Consider the following 21199-nt stretch of genomic DNA (forward strand, 5'->3'; position numbering starts at 1 on the left):
ATTTGAAGGCACATCTTTAAACTGATGGTTCAGATGTTAAAGAATTCACTGCAATGCAGGAGACCCAGGTTCGATCTTGGGCGGGGAAGAGCCCCTGGATAAAGGAATAGAAACCCACTCCAGTATTCTTGGCTGGAAAATTCCATGGACAGAGGAGCCTGGCTGGCTACAGTCCATGGGGTCGCAAAGATTCGGACACAACTGAGCGACTAACACACACATTTAAGCCCAAGTTGTACACTTCCTGCCATCACACTGCCCTTCTCCTATAATCAGGTGCATGAACCAGAGCATGACTTGCATAAATAGCAAAACATCTCGATGTCCCTCTCCAACCCCCAATTCTCCAACACAACCCAAAGTCAACTATAAACAAAAGAAATAGGGCCAATGGACTTGTATTCATTTTATATGAGGGTCCGAAGAAAAGCAGGCTTTCTTCCAGGTCAGCCTGCTGAGAAGGCTGGAACAGAAGCAACCGCCCAGCCCACTCCCACTTCCCCACCCAAGCACCCCCACCTCCACTGCCCACCTCCCCGCCCGAGCCACCCACTCAGCATCACTGCTTACCCTCCCTTCAAACTTGGCGGTGGCTCCTTCCTTGATGCAGAGGTTCCGAGGGGGCAAAGTGAAAGCAGGGGCCTCAGTCAGGGGCATGGAGCTGACTCTCGAGTGATCCACAGTGAGTGAGGTTTTGGAAACGTGTGTCTGGGCAGCCAGCTTCACATCCCCCATGGTCTGCAAACAGGAAGGAAGATCCGGTCAGACAAAGTACAGCCCGTCCTCCCTATAGGAGGCTGGGTATCCAGGGTGCTGGTTGGGTTTTACAGGGAGACTCACTAGGTCAGGGTCCACCTGGAGCTCCTCTCTGGGAACCAGAGGCTCTATCCTCAACTCGTGAAGCTGTAGGAGTGAGGCCCAGCCCACCCCAGACAGTAGCTCCCAGGGCATGTCCTGGGCTCCCCAAATCCCATGGAGAACTTTCAGGAGAGGGGCAGCTGGGGCAGGAACAGAAAAACCAGATGGTTCTCAGTGCTCTTACAATGGATATCTAAGATCAGTGCCAAATAGTATTCATCCTTCAGAATCAGTACCTGCGTTAGGCACTCTTGGTAGGAAGTAAAAGCTTCTTTTGCCTGAACTGTGAAGGCTCTTAGGCTAAAGAAAAATGGGATCCATACTCCCAGGAAGGAGAGAGTTTGAGGTTAATACGGCAAGGAGTCTGGGTGAGGTGAGGCGAGAGTGTGGGGCTGAATGCAGGGAAGGAAGCTAGGCTGGGGAGGACATCCCATTTCTGCGGACCAGACTGTGAAAAAGCCTCAAAGACCATAGGACATCAGAGAAGGGGGCATTTTAAGGTTATCCAGGCTCACTCCTCCACTTATAAGAGAAGCCCAGAGGAGGTAAGTCACTCGCCCAAAGAGACAAAGCACAATGATGGCATCACTGACAAGAAAACCTGGTCCAGGGCCTCGCTGTCTGTGGGGGCTGGCAGGTCAGTTGGAACAAAGGGACTTCCTTCAGGTTAGTTCTAGAAATGTAATTATTAACAGGTGTGAACCAGTTTTTGGTTGCAAACTTCAGAAATGGACTCTGGCTCTCAAAAGGAGAAAGGATATGTTGGAAAGATGGGGAGTGGGAAAGCCATCGAAGTCCCCAGGAAAGGCTGGAGCAGCAGGCTGGGAAAACAGGCAGCAGTGGAGAGAGACCAGGTCGTTAGAGCCCAGCCAAGGTTGCTGGACACCCGTGCCACCCCCTGGAGTGTGTCCCAAGTATCCTTGTTCCAGATTCTAAACCAGGTGCACGCCTCACCAGGCTGGGATGGTTCCACTCTGGGGACCCACACTGGGGACCGTGTGTCCATTCTTACTCAGCATGGAATCCACAGTACCTGACCTATCAGGGGACTGCAATTTAACAAATACCTGCTAAACTAAAGAGTATTTCTAGTTTTTATTTTTCTGTTCACTTTCTTGGGATCTTTAGTCACAAGCTTAAGTCCCATGCCAAATGGGACAAGCTGACAGAGATGAACAGTAGTGTCTGGGCATATAATTAGTTTTAAAATTAATAACATCTAACAAAAATAAAGGAGAGATGTATTTTGAAGTACAAGTTAAAATAACAAAGACCTAGGTTTGTTTGTAACAGGGCACATCCCCTGCTTGATCAACCTAGCTTTCTCTTTCACAGATGAGGTATCAGCTTTGCAAACAAAATCCTTTCAAAATGATAAGTCTCACAGGTTCACTGCAGTAAGTAACAAGAAAAACCAAATTTATGTAGCATTTGCTATATACCAGGAACTATTCTAAGCACTTTATAAACAATAGTTCATTTCTCCTTACAACACTAGGAGACAGATAGTCTCATCATCCCCATTTTATAGATTAGAAATGGAGGCTCAGTGAGATTAAGAAATTTGCTTAGGGCAGGTGGCACTAGTGGTAAAGAACCTGCCGGCCAGTGCAGGAGACGCAGGAGATGTGGTTTCAATAGAAGATCCCCTGGAGTAGGAAATGGCAACCCACTCCAGTGTGCTTGCCTGGAGAACCCCATGGACAGAGATGCCTAGAGGGCTATAGAGTCCATGGAGTCACGAAGAGCTGGACACGGCTGAAGCAACTTAGCATGCACCCATGGCATTTAGCAGGGGGCAGAATTGGCATTGGATCCCAGGTGTGTGGCACTTACTCTTAACCACTGGGCCCTCTTGCCTCCCGTAAGCAGTCAGAGTTGGCTGGTGGGAAGGGTGTTTGAGGTTGAGGTGATAAGGGAGAAAGCGGGATCTCTTGCCACACACACAGACCTGAGACTTTCTGTGTGTCATAGCACACCATTGACAACACGAAGAGGGGAATGATGATCTGGGATACAATGCTTTCAAGGAGAATGAAGGACTGGGACGTCCCTGGTAGTCCAGGGGTTAAGAATCTGCCTTGCAATGCAGGGGAGATGGGTTCCATCACTGACTGGGGAACTAAGACCCCACATACTGCAGGGCAGGAGCCGGTGCAGCACAACTACCGAGCCCGCGTGTCACCGCTACTGAAGCCAGTGTGCTCTGGAGTTCCCGCGCTGCGACCACTGAGTCCGCCCGCCGCAACTCGAGAGTCGGTGGCGCCACACAAAAGACCCTGAATGATGCAGCCAAGACCCCATGTGCTGCCACTAAGACCCAACACAGTCAGATAAACAGTGACACAGCACCAGGATTTAAAACAACAAACAACAACAAACAAGAATGAAGGATTAGGACACTTTATACACAAGAAAACAGCTGACATAATGAGCAAGCCATCACTTGGACAGTTCACAGAAGATAAATGACCACAACACAAATGGACGCTGTCTAGCCTCAATCAGAATCCAAGAGTGCAAATTAAGAAGAAGTCATTGTTTTTAAAAAATAACCAAACTGACATTTAAAAAGAAAGATAACAAATACTAGTGAGACCATGGATACCACTCATATCCTTTGGAGGAGTATAAATGGATGCAATCTTTCTAGAAAGCAATTTGGAAAAAAGATTGCGAAAAAAACAGTCCATTTCTTTCCCCAATAATCCTACATTCAGAAATGTGTTTTTGAGAACAAATCAGAGATATAGTTCCAAATTTACATAAAAGAATGTTTACCACATTATTTATAGGAAAATACATAGAAAAATAAGCTAGTTAAACAGAAATAGAAAAATACAGTTAAACACCCAACAGTGAGAATTGGTTAACTATATCAGGCATTTATATGAGTATATATTTACAAGGAAAATAATAATAGGAATTGATTGACATAGAAATTTTAAGCCAAAAATTAGTTTCATAATGGAAAACTTCAAATGGGAAAATAGAATGGCAAAAAGTGAGTACCTTGAATACCTATTGCTGGATTCAACAGTTACTATTTTGCCATATTTATATCATTGTGTTTGTGTATGTGTTTGCAGAACCATTTCCAAGTAATCATGATATAATTTTAATGGCAAGAATCAGGATATAGTCATTCACTCATTTAAAATATATTTATTAAACATGTGCTGTGTAACAAGGGATACAGCAGGGCACAAATGCACGTGTGTGTTGAGTGGGGTGCATGGGGTAGAGGAGGAATGGGGTTCTTACACCCTGCAGGGCCTGCCAGGACCATGCCCCACAGGGGCCCTTCTCCATCTACCCTCCTCCACTGCCTCTGAAGTGAGGGGGCAGACACCATGCTGGCAGCACCAGCAGTGATCAGGTCGAGTAAGGGCGGGTGTCACAAGGGTCATGCCCAGCCACAAATCCAGGGCACTGTGGCCTGGGCAAGGTACTTCAACTCTCCTGGCCTCAGTTTCCCTTTCTGTAAAATGGGAATGATAATAACTTTACAAGGTTGAGGGGAGGATTTGAATGAGAGTGTATGTAAAACACTCAGGGCAGCATAAGAGGCACTTAGTAAATGCTAGCTGTCAACATCATCATCCAGCTCCCAAAGGGAAAGCAAGTCTCCCACCCTGTAGGACACATCCTTTCCACCAAGGACGGCAAGCCCAGGTCAGCCTGATTGTCCTCAGAGCAAGGGTATCTGCATGCGGTTATTGTATAACAGCAGTGGGAAGCAGCTGGCAGACCATGAGAAGGTGGGTAGGAGGGACTGGGGGCCCTGGCAGCCCCCGCACACTGTTCTATCTGTCCCAGCAATGAAGAGGCAGGGTGCAGGCACCCGACATCATGCTGGGCCCTAATCTCGCTCAATCCCTGGTCCTACAAGGCAGTTCTGATTATTCTCCTTTCACAAACGAGGACACCAGGGCTCAGAAAGTCAACTCCACGTAATCCAAGGTCACAGAGCTAAAAAGTGGAAGCCAAACTGAATTCTGATCGCAGCCATACCCTGTGGGCTTCCTGGAGGGCCCCAGACTCAGACGAGGCATTTCCTGCTTTCCCCAGTAATGGGAGATGCGAAAGGCAGAGGCTTGGGAACTGCACAAAGGAAGGGGGAGGGGGAGTGTAACACTCACTTCTGCTCTCAGTTCTGGCTTTGGAAGACACAAGACTCTTCCTCTGTTTTCAGGGGAGCTGGAAATTAAGAGTAGTGACATCAGGCTCAGAATCCTCTCTATTAATCCTCTTGATTCTGACCTTCTGAGGTCTCTTGAAGGTCTTGGATGCTATCAGCAAAAGGAATATGCTCAGCCTCAAACACAGAAGACAGAAGTAAGTCATCCATCCCTGGCCAGGTGGGAAAGTCTGGCTTCAGGTTAGAACAGGCAAGTCAGTGCAGCAAGCGCATTGTGAGGAGCGAGGGTGGGTGAGCAGGCTGGTTATTAACCAGAGCCCACTCCCAAGCTGCTCAGGTATACCAAGCAGCTCCGCTCAGCCTATCGCTCCACCCCCTGCCATCAGCCACACAAACAGATCCTGTCCACCGTGCCAGTGAATGATTACTGACATATTTGGAATGCTCGATCAGAATAATAATAATAGTAACAATAATAATACAAAACACCCTTGTTCCCTTCTAATCCCTCATCCAGCCCAGGGACCACATTCCAATCAAGAGCACCAGCGGGGCTGGGTGGTTTCTGCAGTAATTTCTCTACCAGCAGAGCAGTGCTCAGTGGCTAGAATTGAATACACCTAGCTAGGGGGTTCCATTCAACACGAGTTAAATGCAGATCAAAGGAATAGAAGAAGAGAAAAAAAAAAAAGAAGAGGGGATCAGAAGAGCAGTGGTCTGAGAGCTGGAAGCCACACCCTGCCACACACACGCAAGGCATGGGCCAAAGCTCACCTCCAAATAGGGTTTTCATAAGTAGCAGAGTTTTTTCATCATTCAAAGCAGCACTACATTAATTTGACTTTAATTTGATCAAAAGCACTTCAAATTCTCTCTTGAACCCAGAAAGGAACACTTTCAACTATGGAACGATGGCCAAAAGAGAGGGCAAAAAGACTGAGGCACAAAGACTCAGAAGTTTTAAATCAAGAATCATGTTACACAGCAGAAGTTTAGAGAAACCAGCTGCCCCCTTCTCCACCCAAAGTACACACATTTCAAATGATCATTGTCCTTAAGCTCCTGATCTGGCAGCAAGGCATCTGGAAATACAATACCTTCCCCACAGGGAAGGGCTCCCAGCGGGCTCTGTACTGGAAGCCTGGCAGTCGGCTATGAACCCACGGAGCCACGGGCACACAGCAGACACAGCAAACCACCCAGGTGCAAATGCCCCCAGCAATGACAGCTCTCTCTCCCCACTTTAATCCTCTCTCTTCAGAGCCCTCAAATCCCGACAAATGCCCTCATCGCTCTTAATCCTGGAACGAGCTGCTCCTCGGCTGTGGGCTGAGCCCGCTGACTTGCCATTACCCACGGGAGCAGGCAGTGGGACAGGGCCACATGCCAGAGAATGGACGCGCCTTACCGTGGCCTCTCCCTGGGCAGCTCTCCCACGAGTCGGGACGCGTGGGCGGCCACTTCACCACTGAGGTACCGCCGAGATGCCTGTCCAAGGTCTGTCCGAGAAGGAGGACAGTTAGGGAGAGCCAGGGCTGCTGCAGAGCCCAGGGCCAGGCTGAAAAGTTAAGGGGCGTTTGGCTGACTGCTCGCAGATGTTGCAACTTGCCTTGCACTGGGCAGCCAATTTCACTTGGTCAGAGAGATCTGTTGTTTCAATCCGCCCAGCTGGGGTGACCTTTGAAACCCCTGGCTGCCAGCTGCAGAGGCTCTAAGTGGAGTCCCGGGGAAACCAAGAGTGGAAGCTCACAGGTTTTGACCTGTTCAGAGCTGCACGTTCTAATCCGAGTGTGGAGCAAACGGAGGACGCTGTTAAGCCAAGAGCTGAATCCTTGGCAGGGCTGGACCCACCCCTAACTCCACATCGGGCCTAGAATACAACCCAGCTCTAGAAACATCTGGTCTAGGATGACTACCCAAGGCTGGTGGGACCCTTGCCTCCTGAGACCCAGCTCCCTCCTCCCTGAATTGAAGAAGCCTGGTTTATGATCCCTGGAGTGGGAGCAAGCCCAGAGAGCAGATGGACAGGGGACTCCTGTGTTGCAACCATCTTAAGGAATCTGGGCTGAGATTTGAACCACACTCCACAGATTGTGTTCATGTTGAGAAGATCTAGCAGTGCTGGTCCCGACCCCTGGAGAGCTTCAGAACTGGTCCCTAGTGCATACTTCTAAAGCATGGTAGCAAGGTGATGTCCAGACCAGTCCCTCTCCTCTGGAGGAGAGAATGTATTTCCACAGTTCCAAAGGAATCTCTCATCCTATACAACTCACACCTTGGGACAGACTGCAGATGTCCAAATCAGAAATGAGGATTTGGAATGAGAGGAACATGGCCTGCTGCAGTCATTGGGATCACACAGAGTCGGACATGACTGAAACAGCTTAGCATGCACACAAGCTGTTCTGCTGGCTCATGTCTGATTCCTGGGTAACTGGTCTTCTCCTAACACCTAGCTGACTCCTTAGCCTCTTGCTCAGCAGTTCTCAAACATTTTGGTCTCAGGGCCCTTCATGCTCCTAAAATTATTGAAGATCCCAAAGAGCTTATATGTCAATTGCTGCTATCAATAGTAACTGTATTACATATTTACTGTACTATTAGTAAAGAAATACTAATTCATTCAAAAACATTAATAATGATCTCATTATATTAACACAGATAATAATTTTTAAAGAAAAATATATTTTCTAAAATAAAACCAAGAAAAAGTTTAGTAAGAAGAGTTGTTCATTTTTGAAAATTCCTTTCATTCGTATATAATTTCTATTTCTTTAATAGAAGACAGATTTTCATGTCTGCTTCTGTATCCAGCTAGTTATAACATCACACTATTTGCATCCACTGGAAAACGTCACTTGAGACATAAGGAGAGTAAAAGAAGCAAATGACATTTTATTACAAAAAACATTTGGGCCTCCTGGGCCCATGAAAGAACCTCTGCTACTGCTGCTAAGTTGCTTCAGTCGTGTCTGACTCTGTGCGACCCCATGGATGGCAGCCCACCACACTCCCTCGTCCCTGGGATTCTCCAGGCAAGAACACTGGAGTGGGTTGCCATTTCCTTCTCCAATGCATAAAAGTGAAAAGTGAAAGTGAAGTCGCTCAGTCGGGTCCGACCCTCAGCGACCCCATGGACTGCAGCCTACCAGGCTCCTCCATCCATGGGATTTTCCAGGCAAGAGTACTGGAGTGGGGTGCCATTGCCTTCTCGGGCCCCCAAAGTCTGCATGGCCCACTTTGAGGACTGTTGCTATAGCCTCTCCCCTGTACCAACCCCCCCATCACTATCTCCTCTTCTGTCCTCTGAAAAGCACACAAGTGAAAAGGGAAAAGAGGTTTTATAGGAGTATTGGTGTGTGGCTTTGAGGGGCAGATGGGAAAGAAAGTGAATCAATACCTAATTCTATTTCATCGTTTTTTCCCAAGGAGAAAGGCTAAACACATGTGGACCAGAGAGATTTGAAAACAGAGACAGATGAAGGTAACACCTTCAGGTTAACTGAATTCTTGGTCAAGACTGAATATGCACCCCAGACTCTGGAAGACCTTAGACCTTGCACATGCCAGTTATTCAAGTATTTTATGGATAATAAAGGAAGAAATTGAATTAAAAAAAAAAAAACTTACTACTCACCACTAAGGAACAGAGGTGAATCGAGATCTAGGTCTCCTAGACAGAAGTCTCTTGGAAGGCAACAGGGCTGGAAAGTTATTTTGAACTGGACAGAACCAAGGGTGGTAATTTGGACAAAATCATGGAAGGTGTATCTATCACACATCACAGTTGGCCCCTATGTAGTCATGTGGTTATTTGATGAACATCTGTCTCCCCCACTGGAACACAAGCTCCTGCAACGGGTCATGGGTTCTGTGTGTTGCATTCACTACTGTATCCCTAATGCCTAGAATACAGATGAGCACACAGTAAGCTCTCAATAAGTGCTTGTGAAATACATGAATAAATTGAAAGTTGGGCTAAAAAAAAAGCACTTAAAAACCATCACTTCCAAACTAAGGCGCTACTTAATTTTGTTGTGGAGCGCACATGTGAATGTGAGAGAAAGGATGTAGGGAAAGGAGTGGGTGAGCAGGCCACAACAATAAAAAAAAATCTATCCCCTGGGGCCTACTGGCATTTGGTTCCAGACACACAGGTGCCAGTCCTGGCTTTAGTCCTGGCATGGAAGTCGTACATCCTTTCTCCGCTTAGCTTCTCAGGCTTGCTGGGTGTGAAGTGAGCGCAATTACACCGCGCCCTGGGTACACTCTCTGGGCTTCCTGCTGGCATCCTTGAAAGACTCTGATGGGTTCCTGGGTTCCTAAGGGAAGTAAGGCAAAGCCAGCCCACTCCTCCCCCAACCCCACCACAACTGAGTTCTTCTCTGAACCCACCGACAGCCCCTCCCTTCCCAAGAATGTCCTGGGCCTTTCTTCTTGAAAGACACAATGAAGGAGGGCTGGCTCCTGCAGGCAGAGGAGCTGCTCTCACCAGCCCGGCCACATGAGCAGAGCAGCAGACCGAGGGCGCGAGGAGGGCATCCACTCAGCAGCTGTACCCTGAGTGCCCATGTCTTTGGCAGAATGTTATTTTTTAATTTTCTTAAAGGGGATCAAACCAAATAAATACAGACAACAGAACGTACAGTGTGAACAAGTGAGGTCTGGTCTCCTGGAGCTGCTCTCTTCCTGTTGGGATTCTTGCTTAGAGATTTAATGAGACCAGCTGAGAGAAGCTTTCTGCAGTAAAAGTCACATGCAAAAAGAAATCAAAGCCTGACCCAGAGCCCCTGACTATAATTAAATTAGCAATATGTGCATTCCTATCACAGTCTAGCAACATCCTAAAGTTCACTCAGCTCATTACCAGTATCATCCCTGCAGAAGTCAGTTTGGGGTCACAGGAGAGTTTATTCAACCATCCCCTTCTCAAAGACCTAGCCTCCCCCCTCCATCCTGCTAAGCCCCACTCATGTGCCTGTGAGATGAGCACTGTGAGGACTCAGGCAGCCTTACCTCATCCGCAGGAACGCAGGAAATCCACCTGGGGAGGAGGAACGGCGCTTGTGGCTCCCACCCACAGGATGCCCCTTAGCGGGCAGCAGACTGCTATGTAGTCAGGCATGCATTCTCCACCGTGAGACTGTGTGGCCTGAGAAAAGGGACAAGCTCTGAGTCTTCGTTTACTCACCTGTGAAGTGGAGCTACTGCTACTGCTCTCATAGCTGCAGGATCGCTATGAGGGTCAACCATGCATGTAAAACAGCCTGGCCCCATCTCTGGCGCATGATAAGTGTTCAGTCCATAGAGGCGGCTACTGTTAATGGCAGTGTTGTTGTTGTTTTAAGATTTATGACAGAACTCAGAGGATAGAAGCAGCGTTGGCCAAGGAGGGGGCCAGTTCAGGAGAAATTGGCAGGCAGCATCTGACAGTTGAATAGCTCAGGAGAATCAGAGGTTCTGGTGCTCACTGTGGATGCACCCTAATCAGCTGTGTGACCTTAAGAAACTCACTTCCTGTCTCTGGTTCTTCTCTCTCGCTCTGACCTGAAGGGCCTCTCTGAACCTTCCTGTCCTAGTGCACCTGTGTCTCTAGGACAGGCTCTGCTAGGCTATCTGGGCAGGTAGGAAAGGTTCCAGCAGGGGGAGCCAAGCCCAGAGCAGAAAAAGATGTTTCAGGACACCAGGAGAGGAGAAAGGAGAGGCTTCTGTTCCAGGCCCGCCACACAGGGCTTCACAGCCTGGCAGTTGAATTAGACAGGAGCTTCTGGGATGGCTCAGCTGGTAAAGAATCCACCTGCAATGCAGGAGACCTGGGTTTTGATCCCTGGGTTGGGAAGATCCCCTAGAGAAGGGAACGGCGGCAACCCACTCCAGTATTCTGGCTTGGAAATTCCATGTACTGTATAGTCCATGGGATGGCAACAGTCAGACACGACTGAGCGACTTTCACCTTCACCTGGTCCTCAGGGCACACCTGTGGGACATGGGCACAGGCCATGAAGACTCTGAAGACTTGACCCCTGTTAGGAATGAATGTGTATGCACTTAGCTTTTCAGCCTCTGGCCCCTCCCAGGTCCAGCTTCTGATTCTATGATGTCTGTCCAGAGAGGGACTGGGGCTGAAGGAGCTAAAGGGAAATCCCAGGGGAAAAAAGGAATCTATTTAACGAGCACTTACTAGGTGTCAGGAGTAGAATGAGTACTTAAGGTCTCTTCCCTTAGCAGAGCAGCAAATACTAACAGCAAAATTAATGAAACAATGTCTTCCAGAGAGAGGGGGAGTGGGAAGCACTGTCGACAGGAGGGGCTGCAGAGATGTGGTCGCTGCTAAGAACCAGGGCTGAGTCTGAAAACTGTCTCTGGCCACAAGTGTCTGCAGCTCCTACAGAACCTCCTGAGGCCTGAGCAGTTGGCAGCACCCCACTGGCTTGAGCACATCCCCGGTTCTCCCAAGCTTTCCTTACTGAGCGGCATGGGGATTCTTCTTTTGCAAACCCTGACACAGCACAAGAAACTGAGACAAGCTGACTTGCTTCACCAACTTCTATAGGTTCTGGATTTGATATTCGAATTTGCAATTGCTTTCTAATTGTTTTCTACTTGTTTTCTAATTACTCCCACAGACAAAACCTGCCTCCTCTGGCTGTAGCCACTGGCCCACCCAGCCAACAGTGTTATGGATTTCTAGTTTCCCTCCCACTCTTGGTTAGCACTGAGTCAGGGGGCAGGTGCATAGAGAAAGGGAAGGAGGAAGGAGCCAAGACTGGGTGTCTCCGACATGCTAGAGAAGGGAGGGTGCTATATCCAGGTGGGGTTTTCCAACGATCAGTTCCTACTCTAAGGTCAAGCCCAGAACTGGATCAAGAACACTGCTGGGGTAATTGCTAGTCCTGGGACACTGGGAACAAGAACATGACAATCTAAGAGTGAGCCCATTGGTGATGCCAGCAGTGGACTTGAGTGAGCCATCTCTCACAGGCTGTGTAGGCAGACATACTGCACCTGAGCCTGCTTCTGCCGCTTAAGAGTTGGATCACCATGGGTGATTTACTTAATCTCTCTAAACTTCAATTTTCCCATCTGTATATCTGTTTTGTGGGGCTCTGTGGAGATTAAAGGGAAGGTCAAGTATCTAACACAAAGTAGATACTTAAAGTACCCAACAAAATATAACTGTAATGAAGTTTCTAACCATGCCCAGCACGCAATGAGCACTCAGCAAATGGTAGCTTTCTGGTAACAGTCACCTCTGAGGACCAATGAGAGGTATCACTTATCACCTAAACATTCAAGCTCATTGAAATACTGCTGCAAACATCGCCTTATCTATCACAGAGAGTAATTTACTAATTCACGCTCCTACACTGATGTCTTTTTTATCAGCTACTTGTCATTGGCTAGACAAGATGTATTTCAATTCCTGCTTCCTTTTACCACAGCGGAATGTGGTTGGATCACAAAAGGTGAGGGTTGGTAGGGGATCATCTAGGCCAATCCTCCTACTTTACAGATGAGGAAACAGGCCCAGGATACAAAATAGACCTATGTATCCTCAAAGACAGTAGGCCAGAGATCTCTGAAGTTTGCAAGGCAGAGAGAATGAACCATGACCATCTAAACAAGTGAGTCCTGTGGTAGAGAGCTGAGCTGGGCAGGGGAGATGGTGGAGCACGTCTCAGAGCAAGGAAACTGACCTGGAAAAATGGATGGGTCAAGAGAGGTTCTGAAGGATATAGTCATTAAACTGACTGAGAGTAGATTGCAGAGGGCCTAGAAAGTAGTAATGCTCTTAGATAATGCTACCAAAAGACTTTCGATTTACAATAAACTTCCACATACTGACAACTCACGAGATGCTTTCCCAATCAAGATTTCATTTGAATTTCACAACACACTGAGATACATGACGATCCGATTTTATTGATGGAAAATCTGAGGCTCAAAGACCAAGTGACTTGACTAAAGTCACATAGCTAATAAGGCAGAACTAGAGTCCAGTCCTTCTCACTCCAAATCCTAGCTCAATTCAATAATATCTTCCAGGAGAATTTAGCAAGATATTTTCAATCTTATCATAATAAACACCATGCCCAACAGGAAATTTTCAGTATAGCACCTGTGTTGATATTCCTTTAGATTTAATTGGAATGATATCTGATGGGTACAAATTTGACTAATGTAGTCAGGCCCTTACCCAGGGAAAGCCCCTTATTATTTGTCCCAAAAAAAGGATGGCTTCTTTTCAACCCCTCATGCCTGAGGGAGAGACCATGCTTACTGGGTAATCTTCAGCTAGTTTATGCAGGACCCACGCCACCGTCAGTAGGTACAGCTCGCCCCATGCACAGAGATGCTCTCTCTTCCCATTCACAGGCCAGACATCTCTGTGTTCTCCCCCAGAGCATGCAGCTCTTCTCCAGACTCCCCTCAGTTCTCCTCCCACTGGCTAGGTACAACCCCAGTTGGCCTTGGCTATTGCATCGGAACTGCCCAGAGGACACCTTGGCAGTGTGACAAGCCCTGTGCTTCCACATGGAGTTCACCCCTTGCCCTCACCTGCCCTCCTGTGACAGGAGGTCCTGTCTCCAGGACAGCCCCCAGCTCTGGATGAGAAACAATGGTTTATTGTTTCCTGGAGTTTACCTGGGGTGGTGGAGAGCTGCCAACCCAACTCAGCCACAAATCAGCCCAAGGACGGAAAGTCAGGCTCAGACACAGCCCTGCTCCTCCTTCAGGCTTCTTCAGTCTTCACTCTGAGGGGCTGCGTCATCTTCCCTCCTCCACCAGTGGCACCCCCCTGGCACCGTGCAGTCTCACGAGGGGCAGGGGCACAGGGGAGCCTACCTCCCCAAGGTCCCTTCAGGATTCTTGGATACCAATTTCAGGTCCTTTGTGGAGGAGACTCACTTACCCCAACCTAGAATGTTAGGGCTGGAAAGGACCTTAAAAATCATGCTTTCACACCCCCTTCCTCAGAGTGGAGCAACTTATCCTTGTGCATAAATTATACTTAAAGATTTGGCAGAAGCATTTTTATATGAGAACCAATGCATTCACATCGGTGTACTGAATGACAATTATAAGTTGATTTTACAGGTCATCCTAAGACTTCAAAGAAATGTGATTGCTTTCTGCAAGCTGCTTCAGGCTACATTCCCAGCCCCTACCTTTAGAATACTATTCTTTTTCCACTTCCCTTGAGGACGGGAGGGTCAGAGAAGCACTGGTTCCACCCAACCCCAGTATCACACAGTAAGGAAACCTCAGATTCAGCCAAATGAAGTGCTGATGAACCACAATGTCTACAATCGAAATAATCCATTTACTGAATGCCTACTAGGAGCTAGGCACTGTACTGAGAGTTTTGCCTAAGTTAACTTTCATTTTCAAAGCAACTCTGTAAGAGGTATGATTATCACTTTAAAGATGAAAAGGAGACTCCGAAGTTGAGCAATCTATCCAAAATCGCAAAGCTATCAATGACAGCTACTTCTTATCAGCTGAATTTGAACCCAGGCCTCTGACTCCAAGGTTCAGAGCCAGGTGACAATATCACACTGTTAGTGATGCCATGGGGAGGAGCTGAGAGTGGGTCAGAGTCCAGGCTGCTGGTGTCTTGTCCTAGATTACACACAGCATCAGAACACAAGGGGGCCTTAGCTTACCCTCAGACTATCAATAAGAAAACCAGAGGCTCACACAGAAGCATCTAACTTAAGACCAGAGCCACTGAATTTCAGGGGCAGGATCTGCTGACAGTGGGTCCGGGGGGGAATATCCTAGCATTTCTGGGGTTAGTAGACCTCTAACATCACTCCTGGATGTACCAGTTATAACCTGATACACACATCCTGTCAGCCTTTGTGAGCCTGAGCACCTCGGGGGCTTCACTTCCTTTGGTCTGCAGACAGCAGCTCAGACAAGCTACCCTTACTTAACCTCTCTCCAGGAGGCTGGATGAGGCATGCTCAGGGAACTTGACAATTACCAGTCACTTCTGGTTCTGAATTGATCAACCAGGCTGCTAGTCATTAGCTAAGCCCTGTGTGCCAGGACGCATAATGTATACACAGTAGCCAGAAGCCACAGCCACAAGCACGCACACCCCCCTCAGCAAGGAAATTCCAGAAGTTCATTCATTCCTGCGGTTCATTCCATCTATAAGAACCTTCTTCCAGATCCCGACTTCTTAGGCCCCTGATGTTTGTCTCAAAACCCTACTCCACAGCTAGAGAAAACAGGCTGAAAAGATGTGACTCCTCTGTGACTACTTAGAATATTTACATTACCAGTGGTATCCATACAGAGCCAAACAAGCCAGGTTTATCAACACTGCGCTCCCTGCAGAGCAGAAGGGGCCCTGGCTGAGAGGTCAGAACGCACAGTATGTCTGCACACCCATCACTGTGTGTTTACCCAGCTCCATCCCAGACCCCATGAGGATTCATGCCTTCAGAGGAAGGAATCAGAGCATCAGGGAGTGAGAAACAGGAGCGAGAGAAAGCTGAGACTCGGGGAGCACATTTGGAGGGTCAGCACTCCTCACTTTGTCCCTGAGGAGGGTCCTGGACATCAGGACCCCTCAGCCTGCTGGGGAAGAGCCCTCGGGAGAATTAATAGGTGAAGGCGGCTCACCTACGGCCGCCTGCCTGCTTCCTCCCCAGTCCAGCCCAGCTACTCTGCTCACACCCACTCTGGTGCTGCTCCCTTGAGCATGTGGCTCTGCAGGTTCCGGAGTGTCTCCTCCAGCTGAGGCTCTTTAAAGCTGAGCGACTTCAAGTTCACACAGCCCCTACCTGATGGTCCCAGCCTATCCCTCACCCACGGAGCTGCTGACTGGGGAGCCCCTCACGCCTCCTCTAGACAGGCTCTGGGACCCAGGATACTCACCAGGGGCTGGCAGACCATCCCCTCTCACCTTCCCTTTCATACCCCTTGAGAAGGCAGGAGACCCACTCAAGCGCAGGTGTGCTGTCTGTGGCAGGGCTGGCCGGGCACCCACATAGAGCCTCGGCTGTTCTGCGGTGACCCTCACGCCGGGCTGCAGCTTGAGGCCCTTCTGCACCACAGCCCGCCTCCCTCCCAAAGCAGACACCCTCTGCTTCCCTATCTCAGCAGGGGATTAGGGATGTTGCTGAGAACATCCGGTTCTTACCATACTGCAACAGTGGATGACAATAGAGAGCGATGCATTTTCTCCCTTGATGAATTTTTCCACCAATCATGCCTACCTCACTTCCTCCTCAGGCATCATTCACTGAAAATACTGACAAAGCTAACATGTGTCGTCTCTTCTCCCGCCCCCAAACCCGCACTGGAGGGGCACTGTTGAGAAAAACGGTGGCCCCTGGGAACCCAGAGGAAAGGGCATGGAGAAAACTGATGGGCTCAGAGAGTACGGTGCATCAGCAGGAATACGGCGATGTTGAGTGACCCTCTGGAGAGAGGACTCGGCTCACAGGTGTCAGCTCATCTGGCCCAAGTGGGGAGGAAAGAGCCCCCCCTCCAATCCTGACTCGGGAACAGGGGGCCAGCAGGAAGATAAAGGGCCACTCCAAGTGTCAGCTGGGCTCACACCTAGACAGGGAGTACACATCTTGAAGACAGGGGACTTGGAATCCTCCTGGAGAGGCCAGGTCAACACAAGAGAACACTGTAACCACAGGGCAGGAAAGTGGGATTGGGAATAAAGTGGCTAGTGGGGCCCTGGGCTGTTCACAGGCCTTTAAATCCTTCATGTTTTTCCACTCCTAAACCCCACAGTTCTGAACCCTGATCAGGACACTCAACCAACACAAATCAGCATTCATTTCTTAGTATTTGACTTAGAGGGGAATGCGGGCTTAGTGTTTATTGGCTGTTAAGTGTTCTCTCTCCCCGGCAGTAATAAGATGGGAACAGGACTCTAAGGAGAAGTATGTTGTTTACCATCCCTGCAAAGCTTTGAAATGCCCATCCTAGTTGTTAGAACATTTTCTCCTGAGTAATTTACGTAAGCTTCCATCCAGTGGGCATCACAGCTAACCAGCTAGCCCTCTCCAGGTTGGTGGATTAGGACAAAAAGGGACTACTGAATGTGCTTGTCCATACCAAATATACCATTACATTAATAATGTGCTTCTAAGCGTTCAAATGAAACAATGTATCATTCATGCTTGAAGTAAGAATCAGTTTTACTCTCACTCTGGTTTTTTAGATTACCCAGTTCAGGATTTTTCTTAACAGAATGCAGTCCCCTGGGTTTTCCAAGAGTCCAGTGTCTGATGCAGGAAATTTAGGACATGATATTGAAGAATCCTGCTCCTTCTCACACCTGTTAGCCGGGGCTGAGTTCTGTCTCTTTGATGGCTTTGTCATTCTTGGTTTCTAGGCCCAAGTGAGCTTCTGGAAAGCAGTGATTTGGCACAAGTGTGTACTTACACTCTCTCGACTGATCTTGGCAGGTTCCTGGCAAGGAACTTTAGTTGAGACAATGCTTCCCTGTACCCCTTCCTGCATCTCTTAGGTAGAGAAATAAAATAGTATCCAGGGTGACAGAAGATAATGTCTTAAGCTCAGGGAAAGCCAAAGAGATTATTCCCACTTTGCCACCTCCAAACAACAATCCACAACCAAACAACAGGACAAAACATCTACAAAAGATCTGGCCATCTCTTCGTTTCTGTAATCCCGGAAGCATTGGTCCGTACACAGAGTAAGCTGCATGTCTGGTTTCCCTGCTGACTGGAAGCCCCTCTGAGCTGAGACTCCATGGAGATGCTGCCTGAAGGATGTCCCCTGTGTCCGCTTCCCAAGCGCTGCAATGTCCAGGTGGGCATCTCTGATTGCTTGGGGTCAGACCAATCATCCTGTGGGCACAGGGGAGAGGCCTCCAAGGCCTCCCTGACAAACCCACTTTTCTTACAAGTTGAACCTAAGGTTAGGCTCCCAGGCTGAATCAGAAATGGTCAACTCAGTGCTCTGCTCAGGAAGGAGGTGCCAATAAGGTAGCCTTAACAAAGCCAATGGAACAGGGGGAGGACACCAGGAAAGAAACAGGGCCCACCCAGGCCAAGTCTCTACTTACTTCAAGCTATCATTTTCTACCATTTGAACATATTTTGCACTAGCAATACATAGGCTCGTCTATTAAAAGTTAAGAACTTCTCTAGGGAGAACTGTTCCCAGATTTACAATTAGGAGGCTGGCTCAGCAGGCAAATGACCTACTCTTACTATAGATACTCTTCTGCTCACTGGAAAATTTAGTGGTCATGTATTCAATTTGTGGGATAGGTGTGGGAGGGTAGAAGTAGAAGAGGAGCTCCTAGGTCAGAGTGAAATTTGAATTCTAGCCACATGCTAGGGCAGCTTGGGAATAACTACCTTTGATTGTCCTATAACTAATCAGGAAGCAGAGCTATATTCAAATTAACCACTTCTCCATAAGGCTTGGGCCTGCCTCAGCGTCAGGAAACCTTAAGCACTAGAGGCACCCAGCAGAGCAATTACATCAAGGAGGAACATCTTCCTCCTTCCTTTTCAAAAACTAGGGTGACCACATGACATATTACCCCAACCAGGACTCTACTGAAAATAAAGAGAGGTGCTACTAAAGCTTGCCCCGGGTCTGTCCAAGGGAACCAACCAAAATTTACGTATGACCACCCTCAGCACTTCTACCCTAAATCTGAATATCAGACATGACTTCAAGGATGTCTTCTCTGGCCACGTTCACTCTGTTCTGGCCAAGCACATGCTTCACATGCCCTTGGTTTAGGAAATTGTTAGGTTATTTCATGCACTGGGTTATATTTGGATATGTTCTTATATCTGTCCTTACGCCTTTTCTAGACCATCAGTGTCTTGGTTGCCGACTTTTTTTTTTTTTTTTTTGGATGTATAGTTGATTTATAATATTGTGTCACTTTCAGGTATATAGCAAAGTGATTCAGTTATATGTATATTATTCAGATTATCTTTCATTATAGATTAATAACAGATACTGAATACAGTTCCTTGTCCTATACAACAAGTAAATTCTTATTGCTTATCTATTTTAGGTACAGTAGTTTGTATGTGTTAATCCCATACTCCTAATTTATCCCTCCTCCCTTTTGGTAACCATAAGTTTGTCTTCTATGTCTGTGAATCTATTTCTGTCTTATATATAGATTCGTTTGTATTTTTTTTATATTCCACATATAAGTGATATTGTATAGTATTTATCTTTGTCTGACTCATCTCACTTAGTATGATATCCTCTAGGTCCATTCTTAACAATTATATGATGGAAGTGACAAATAGATTCAAGGGATTAGATCTGATAGACAGAGTGCCTGAAGAACTATGGATGAAAGATTGTAACACTGAACAGGAGGCAGTGATCAGAACCATCCCCAAGAAAAAGAATGGGAAAATGGTTGTCTGAGGAGGTCTTACAAATAGCTGAGAAAAGAAGAGAATTTATTAAATTTAAATTGTTAATTGCTCAGTCGTGTCCAACTCTTTGCAACCCCATGGACTGTAGCCTGCCAGGCTTCTCTGTTCATGGAATTTTCCTGGCAAGAATACTGGAGTTGGTTGCCATTCCCTTCCTGACCCAGGGGTGGAACCCAGGTCTCCCACACTGCAGGCAGATTCTTTACCATCTGAGCCATTGGCAAGGAGAAAAGGAAATATATACCCATATGAATGCAGAGTTCCAAAGAATATCAAGGAAAGATAAGAAAGCCTGCCCAAGTGAACAATTCCAACAAATAGAGAAAACCAATAGAACAGGAAAGACTAGAGATCTTTTCCAAAAAATTAGAGATACCAAGGGGACATTTCATGCAAAGATGGGCAAAATAAAGGACAGAAACAGTATGGACCTAACAGAAGCAGAAGATATTAAGAAGAAGTGGCAAGCACACACAGAAGAACCATACAAAAAAATCTTAATGACTCAGATAACCATGGTGGTGTGATCATTCACCCAGAGCCAGATATTTTGGAATGTTAAGTCAAGTGGGCCTTTGGAAGCATCACTATGAACAAAGTTAGTGGAGGTGATGGAATTCCAGCTGAGCTATTTCAAATCCTAAAAGATGATGTTGTTAAAGTGCTGTATTCAATATGCCAGCAAATTTGGAAAACTCAGCAGTGGCCACAGGACTGGAAAAGGTCAGTTTTCATTCCAATCCTAAAGAAAGGTAATGCCAAAGAATGCTCAAAACTACCACACAATTACATTCATTTCACATGCTAGCAAAGTATGCTCAAAATTCTCCAAGCCAGGCTTCAATAGTAGGTGAACCAAAAACCTCCAAATGTTCAAGCTGGATTTAGAAAAGGCAGAGGAACCAGAGATAAATTGCCAACATCTGTTGAATCATAGAGAAAGCAAGAGAATTTCAGAAGAACATCTACTTCTGCTTCAAAGCCTTTGACTGTGTGGATCGTAACAGACTGTGGAAAATTCTTCAAGAGAGGGGAATACCAGACCACCTTACCTCCTGAGAAATCTGTATGCAGGTCAAGAAGCAATAGTTAGAACTGGACATGGAAAAACGGACGGGTTCCAAATTTGGAAAGGAGTACGTCAAGGCTGTATATTGTTAGCCTGCTTATTTAACTTATATGCAGAGTACATCATGCGGAATGCTGGGCTAGATGAAGCACAACCTGGAATCAAGACTGCAGAGAGAAATATCAATAACCTCAGATATGCAGATGACACCATCCTTATGACATAAAGTGAAGAGTAATGAGAGAGCCTCTTGATGAAGGTGAAAGTGAAGAAGCTGGCTTAAAACTCAATATTCAAAAAATGAAGATCACAGCATCCAGTCCCATCACTTCACAGCAAATAGATGGGGAAACAATGGAAACAGTGACAGACTTTATTTGGGGGGCTCCAAAATCACTGCGATGGTGAGTGCAGCCATGAAATTAAAAAACATTTGCTCCTTGAAAGAAAAGCTATGACAAACCTAGACAGAATATTAAAAAGCAGAGACATTACTTTGCTGACAAAGGTCCATTTGGTCAAAGCTATGATTTTTCCAGTAGTCATGTATGGATGTGAGAGTTGGACCACAAAAAAGGCTGAGCATTGAAGAATTGTTTTTGAACTGTGGTGTTGGAGAAGACTCTTGAGAGTTCATTGGGCTGCAAGCAATCAAACCAGTCAATTCTAAAGGAAATCAATCCTAAATATTCACTGAAAGGACTGATG

At 47.0% G+C, this 21199-nt stretch overlaps 1 protein-coding gene across 6 annotated transcripts in view; it reads right to left on the reverse strand.

Annotated features, from left to right (window-relative positions):
• MYLK (myosin light chain kinase) overlaps nucleotides 1-21199 on the reverse strand; it is a 284510-nt gene that overhangs the window by 190901 nt on the left and 72410 nt on the right. For 2 of the 6 annotated variants that reach the window (XM_044942611.2, XM_044942623.2), the window contains exon 2: nucleotides 571-738. In XM_044942611.2, the coding sequence (XP_044798546.1) occupies nucleotides 571-735 (165 nt within the window). In that variant the 5' untranslated portion in view covers nucleotides 736-738. Of the gene's footprint in view, nucleotides 1-570; nucleotides 739-5000; nucleotides 5059-6407; nucleotides 6570-10015; nucleotides 10152-21199 lie in introns of those variants that run through there. The other 4 variants (XM_044942614.2, XM_006078551.4, XM_025285190.3 and 1 more) reach the window with 4 other exon arrangements.

Source organism: Bubalus bubalis, chromosome 1 (assembly GCF_019923935.1).
Source record: "Bubalus bubalis isolate 160015118507 breed Murrah chromosome 1, NDDB_SH_1, whole genome shotgun sequence".
In the NCBI taxonomy this organism is placed as follows: domain Eukaryota; kingdom Metazoa; phylum Chordata; class Mammalia; order Artiodactyla; family Bovidae; genus Bubalus; species Bubalus bubalis.